This window comes from Drosophila takahashii, chromosome 2L (assembly GCF_030179915.1).
Source record: "Drosophila takahashii strain IR98-3 E-12201 chromosome 2L, DtakHiC1v2, whole genome shotgun sequence".
Taxonomy (NCBI): Eukaryota; Metazoa; Arthropoda; class Insecta; order Diptera; family Drosophilidae; genus Drosophila; species Drosophila takahashii.
The window spans coordinates 36,214,065-36,220,400 of NC_091678.1; the positions used below are offsets into that span (position 1 = coordinate 36,214,065).

General features: G+C 39.0%; 1 protein-coding gene across 2 annotated transcripts; it reads right to left on the bottom strand.

Moving 5' to 3' along the window:
- Positions 1–891: 891 nt before the first annotated feature.
- On the bottom strand, positions 892–5,624 carry Slmap (Sarcolemma associated protein). 2 transcript variants are annotated; one of them, XM_070212176.1, is made up of 4 exons: positions 5,474–5,624; positions 3,745–5,104; positions 2,227–2,796; positions 892–2,167 (listed from the first exon to the last, which is right to left on the bottom strand). In XM_070212176.1, the coding sequence occupies exons 2-4, from the start codon at positions 5,074–5,076 to the stop codon at positions 1,319–1,321; spliced, it is 2,751 nt and encodes a 916-aa protein (XP_070068277.1). In that variant the 5' UTR covers positions 5,077–5,104; positions 5,474–5,624; the 3' UTR covers positions 892–1,318. The 2 variants fall into 2 exon arrangements, with proteins under 2 accessions (XP_070068277.1, XP_070068283.1); XM_070212182.1 differs by lacking the exon at positions 5,474–5,624 and having other exon boundaries at positions 3,745–5,205.
- Positions 5,625–6,336: the final 712 nt, after the last annotated feature.

The following is a 6,336-nucleotide window of genomic DNA, read 5'->3' on the forward strand; positions in this document are numbered from 1 at the left end:
GGATTTTTATTGTGGAAAATCGGATACTGCAAAGCAGTGCAAAACCAAAACTGCGAGGGTCTGGAAAAACAAAAGCTGAGAGGGTGCGGAAAATGCAGACATTGCAAGTGGAGGAAAACCGTAACTGGGTACGTGTGGAGAATCTATAATGCGGGAAGTCGAAAAACCAGTGGATTTTGGCCTGCATTCTACTGCCAGAGATCCAGATAGAAACCTCATTTCCCCCTTACTTTTTGTGTCACCCCCGTGTATTTTGATTGATTGAGTTCAGTGATCCTGACCAGATAAAAACTTATGAAGCAAAACTATTATAAAACGATAAGCTATTTTGTGTAAACATATAATATACTGTGTGGTTATTCTTTAATAGGGATAGGAGATAGGGGTATGATACCCCCTACAAACTTAAAACGCAATAACCTAACTTCCAATAGATGGAATGTCATGAAATTTTTACTGGAAATCGATAAACAATAGCAGATTCTAACGCACCAGTTCACATATAGATGGCGCCACTAGAGGGTGCTAGATTAAAAAAGTCCTGTTTACTTTGGAACTCACCTTGTATGGTTCTCCCCCCTTAAGATGGGCTTGATAGCCCATTACTTTAAGAAAATTAAATTTGCACTACCCATCGCTCTTGGGTTCGTTTATGGCGATCTATTGTTTCTGCATCAGTGATTTTTTATGTGGAAAAATTCCGCTTTAAATGTTGCAATTGCAGAGGGTGTAATTGGAAAATTTTCGAAACGGCAAAACCTAATGGATCATTCGTTTTACGAATAATGGATGGATTTCTGTTGGAAGAGGGTATGATCGGTAGTACCCCCACGATTTTTTTTTCGCAAAACAACCGTCAACCGTTCTTTCTAATAATTAAAAAGAATGCAATTGTCAGTTTGTTCTAAGCTAAATTTTAGATTAGTTTAAATATTTTTATATATTTTAATTTTTTGAAAAAATGTAAACTATAAAATAAAAATACATAAATTAACATTTAGCATGAGGGCTCAATAAGCTAATTCGAATTTTCGCCTGATGTTTCCTACATAAAGCAGTATAATTTGTCGAGTTTATAGGATGAAAGAATTCTTAAATTATCTAGGACTGCGTTCGGGTATTTTGAAAAATGTTCATCTGTTCTGTGGTATTGCAGTTTCTATTGCAGTTTGAAATTACTTTAATTTTGCGCTCAAAGTCAATTTGAAAATAACTGATTATGCTGCCATCCCGGTGTGTACTTCTCACTTACAATGCTCACTTAGCTTTTCGTTCGCGAGTTAATGTTTATCAATGAATTGTCTGGAAGCCAAACTACTTAAATACGATTGGAAATTAAGTAGATGAAAAGAGCAATGGCGACGCAGCCAAGAGGTAGAACACGGTGGAGTAGCACGTGTCTTCCAGGTGGCATGTGCTGCTGCTTAAGGTGCAAATCCGAGATTTCCTTTTGAAGCTCCATGTTGCTACGCTCCGAATGCTCAAGTCGTTCCTTGTATATAATCAGTTCCTCCTCTTGTTCAACTTGCGAGTTATTCATTGCTTCCATGTCCTCGTTCCAAGCATTCACTGTGTTATCGTTCTTTCCAAGGGTATTGTTTTCCTTTTTCTTCGCTTTTGCATTGTGCTCAACCTTCTGCTCCAGCTGCTTTTTTAAAAGCTCGATCTGCTCGTGCAGTGAGTGACTTTCATCAGTCAAATGCGCCGTCTTTTTCTTGTATGTATCACATTCTTCCTGTAACATTTCTATGGCCTGCTCTGTGGAAAAATCTGGTGATATATAACGACTTTCCTCAACACGAACCAGCATTTCCTGGCTTTCCAATTTATGAGTTGAGGAATTTATTACGTCCGGTTTGTCAAACAGTTCATGAATTCCATTAAGGCAATCATACCTTGAATAATTGCGAATGAACTCATCTACAGTTTCTGCTGCCTCCCGTTTAATACCCGTACCGATTCCGCTTAGCACTAGATTTGAAGACCTGTTTTTTTCTCTCGTTTCCTTAAGTTCGCATTCGGAATTGTCATCGTCATCGTTAAAAATAGCTTTCAACACTGCTGAGCCGTCTTCTCCCTTACAAAGATCAGATTTCTTTAGCAAATTTATGACGCTTGAATTGCAAATGACCTTTTGAAAGTCTAATTCACTTAGCTTTAACTTCTCCTATAATTTAATAGGAATATATTAATAGATAATTTTACTCAGGTTGATATAAAAATTACCTTCCGTTTTGCTGGATCAACGACCATTATGACGTGGTCTTGTCGTGAAATCAATCGATTCCCGTTAGAACTATCTTGGTCCTCGTTACAATCGTGTTCTTTATTTGCGTTATCATATTTGTCATCGTCGGGAATAATATCATTAAATTGGGTTAAGACATCTTTCACCTGCAACTGTTCACTTTCATGCTCGGCAATGGCCTGATGAAGTTGAGTAACCTGTTGACGAAGCTCCTCAACTTCGCGCTCTTGTGTGGACAGCTTCTCCTTGAGAATGTACAAACTTTGCTCCTCCTGTTCCTTAGCCTCTTGTCGTTGGCGTATTGTTTCCTCCTTGTACTCCGTGTACTCTTGCTGAAGTTGTTCTAACCTAGCATTAAAGTCCTGCATTGTCTGCTTCGATGTTAGAATTTGGGCGCGCAATATTCCGCACTCGTTTTCTGAGGTGGCGAAGGCCATCTCCATCTTAGAGAGCATTTGCATAGCATCGCACCGTTCCTGGTAAACTTTTCGTAAGGCCTCTTTGGCAGTTAACTGGTATGTAGTTTTATCTTCAAGAAGCTTTACAATCTAAAGCAAAAGAAAAACAAGAGAGAACGCTATAGTCGGGTGCCCCGACTATCAGAAACCCGTTACTCAGTTAAGGAAGTGCGAGGGAGATGGAGATATACAACTTTGATCGCGCTTTAAAGGAATTGTCCAATTTGAAAATTTTCGTTTACATTTAGATAGGTATTGATAAACACCATAAAACTGCATTTTTTCTTTCCCGCAATCTTTAAAGGTGCTGTCGCCAGACACCTTTTAAAATCGTTTAAGGCGACTGTAAGAGGGGCGAGGCCCTCGGCTGAAACAAACTTGCGCTGCGTAGGAAGTCCAAGAATATGTGTGGGAAATACCAACCCTCTATCTTTTGTAGTTTCCGAGATCTCGGCGTTCATACAGACATGGCTAGATCGACTCGGCTAGTGATCCTGATCAAGAATACATATATATACTTTATGTATATATCGGAAACACTTCCTTCTACCTGTTACATACACTAGTCGCCATAATTATTTTGACAAAAGTTAAATCTTCTCATATTCCGTTTAAATGACATAACAATGTTCTTAGCCCATTAAGCACCCTTTGAAAAGTTAGAAAATTAGAAAATTTATTGTGAAGATCAAATTGTCAACTTTTTCCTGGGGCTTAAAACAAAAATGTTTTGATGCAAAGTTGTTCCCCAATCAAAATTAATAACTGCAAAAAAACAAAATTATAATTAATTTTGATTGGGGAAACACTTTGCATCAAAACATTTTTGTTTTAAGCCCCAGGAAAAAGGTTGTAAATTAGACTTTCACAAAATTTAATCACTTATATTAAAAGTTCAAAATGTGACTACAGTTAACATTCAAATCTGTCAAAATAATTATGCCGACTAGATTACTTTTGCACGAATATACCCTTTTACTTTACGAGTAACGTGTAAAAATATCAACGATATAATCACAGCAGACATAATTCGCATACCTCGTTCCGTAGCGCATTCTCTGGAACATTCTTCTCCATTATCTGCAGCTTCTTTTCCAGCAAGTTGATCTTGTGCAACAACTGGTCTTCAGTTATCATGCTCTGCCAACACATGGCAGAGTTCTTTCGGGTGGTATCAAGGACGCCTTGTAGGCTGTTTAACTTAGCCTTTAACGTCTTTTCTCGCTGCGCAGCCTCTTGAATAAAGGAATTTAGGCGCTGAATTTCGTCAAAACTGATTCGATTAGGCCCCGACAACTGCATTTGGCCTGCATCAATCGAAATAGCCTCCCGGCCATCAGGTAGAAAGAGGGAGACACGGGCAATAATACAGCCGTGCACCTCCTGGCGAGAGTTTTCAATGACCTCAACTCCGAACTTGACGGTATCGCCGTAATGCAGTTCCGCAGGATCAGTACCTAGCTTGTTATCGTTAATAAAGGTACCGTTGCTAGATTTTGTATCCTTAACCCAGAAACGACCATCCTGGGTATACCACAGCATTGCGTGGTTTCTAGATAAGACCTTACAGTCAAATATAGCATTTGCCTCACTCGCCTTGCTTTTGGCTATAAGACGTCCAACCTTGCAATCCTGGCTCGGTTGCAAGAGTATGGATCTAGTCTCGAACTTATGCGACTTTGGCTCGCACTGTAAAACTATTTTTGCAACACCCTCAAACGGAGCAGGTGCAGACTCCGATTCCATGCTTAAATCAATGGAGGCCTTTGGGGCCACAGAACCGTCCAGCAAAGTGCTACATTCTGTTGCCGGTTCCCTTTGTAAGGCACTACTGCTCAGTGCGCCCAGTGAGTTGAACAGATTACCCGCATTAGTTACTCCAACTTTGGGCCCAGAATTGTTTGCATTCAGGACGGAGTTCATGGCCAATTGAAGCACCTGCTGCGAGACTGCAGTTGGCATTTGAGCAGTTGTACGACGGTCGAGACTGGATGCAGCCTGTAATGTATTCGTATTGGAGTCACAGACTTGCATGTTATTATTTTCCTGGTTCTCGATCGCCTCCTCAGTATTACAATCAGCCGCAACGAGCTCGTTCATATCCATTATATGAACGTGTTGTTCCTGATCCATTTTTTTTCCGGTTTCCATGTTCGCGACGTGCTGTGCCTTCTTCCGTTTGATAGTCGATGCTATTCCTTCAACGGCTGCTGGTCTGGTCGTTTCAGTCAATACTGTGACTGTATCTGTTATTTCCCCGTTTTTCAATGCTGTGGCTCCGACTGCTCCTGATGTTGTCGTCGGCGATGCTGAGCTTGACTTGTGGTCGTCATCCCTATTTGTCAGCCATTCGTTGCTCACCAAGACCATCACTGTACATCCAGGTAAACGTTTAATTCTGCGAGACCAGAAGCAGATTTACAAGTTGTTATTTAGAATGGAAAAACAAATTGAGTGGCTACTATTCATTCGATAGAAATTATTCGACATAATATTGACAATCAATCTGAATTTTCTGACATAGCCTTCTTTAAAGAAATGTACTGAAATTTTAGAAAGATTGGAGCAGCGAAGGTCCCAGAAAGACTTGATTCATCTAAATGCCATCATGACCCCGCACCGCCCTTACAAACCGTAAGGGCGAATGAAGTATTACGACCCGTCCCGCTTCTGAGCCAATGCTCAGAAACTGATTATCTCGTAAATTAATTATTTAACATACTTCAAACCGGGTCGCGGATGTCAAAGAAGTTCGAGTTGTACATACCTTGGGCTTTAGTTACTTTGCTCTATTTTTTGATGCAAATCCTTTGGTTCGATTTAATTGTTTTTAGTTCTCTCCAATTCTTTTCGTTCGCTGGTTGTACTGGGCACGTTTCGACAGTCAATTGAGAGTTTTCACTTGGAAAATACTATGAAACCAGTTCATTATAGGACTATTACACAAACCACATTCCAGTAAAATTGTTGACATTTTTTATATAAAATATTAACTGTTCCATACAAATTCAATTTTCAGAAACTTTAGCAGTTTAACAACATAAAATAGTTTAAAACCACAGGGTCACCTTATTTTATAAAAATCCATGGCAGCTATAAAACATATTGGTATTTCCAATATGCAACATTTTTTTTTTAATTTAAATAAGAAAGTATACTTGTACTTGTAATTTTTTCTTAAATATTCATTGCTCCTAAGCTTATCATGTGTTATTATCATTGAGCGCGTTCAGCAGAGCAACATGATACCTGATCACTGATGGATTTCTCACGATAGTTCTGCTGAACGCACATGATTAGTAATCATGATGCAAGAATTTTGCATCAGTGATCAGGTAGCGTAAAAATAGTACGCTACCTTTTTTTGATGCATGATACATGGCTTCTGTCATGTATCGATAGTCGAAATAACGAAACTTATTAACATAATAATTTGAATAAAAACCATAAATTCGGTGGAATTCTTTATATTTGTTCAGTAATTTTGGTAATACTATATCTTAGCGGGCTCACCCCCGAAATTCGCGAAAAAATTATCCTCGATGGACCGTGATTTCTTAAGAATTTACGTGCAAAAAGAACTTGGCGGGTGCTTTTCTCATATTTTCAATCAAAGTTATTACGTTTTAA

Bases quoted from the DNA above. Each gene is read 5' to 3' on its own strand.
- Slmap (XM_070212176.1), bottom strand. From the start codon at position 5,076: ATGGTCTTGGTGAGCAACGAATGGCTGACAAATAGGGATGACGACCAC. The intron at 2,797-3,744 runs GTATGCGAATTA...CTTTTGCTTTAG, and splicing joins AGAATGCGCTACGGAACGAG to ATTGTAAAGCTTCTTGAAGA. The intron at 2,168-2,226 runs GTAATTTTTATA...ATTAAATTATAG, and splicing joins TTGATCCAGCAAAACGGAAG to GAGAAGTTAAAGCTAAGTGA.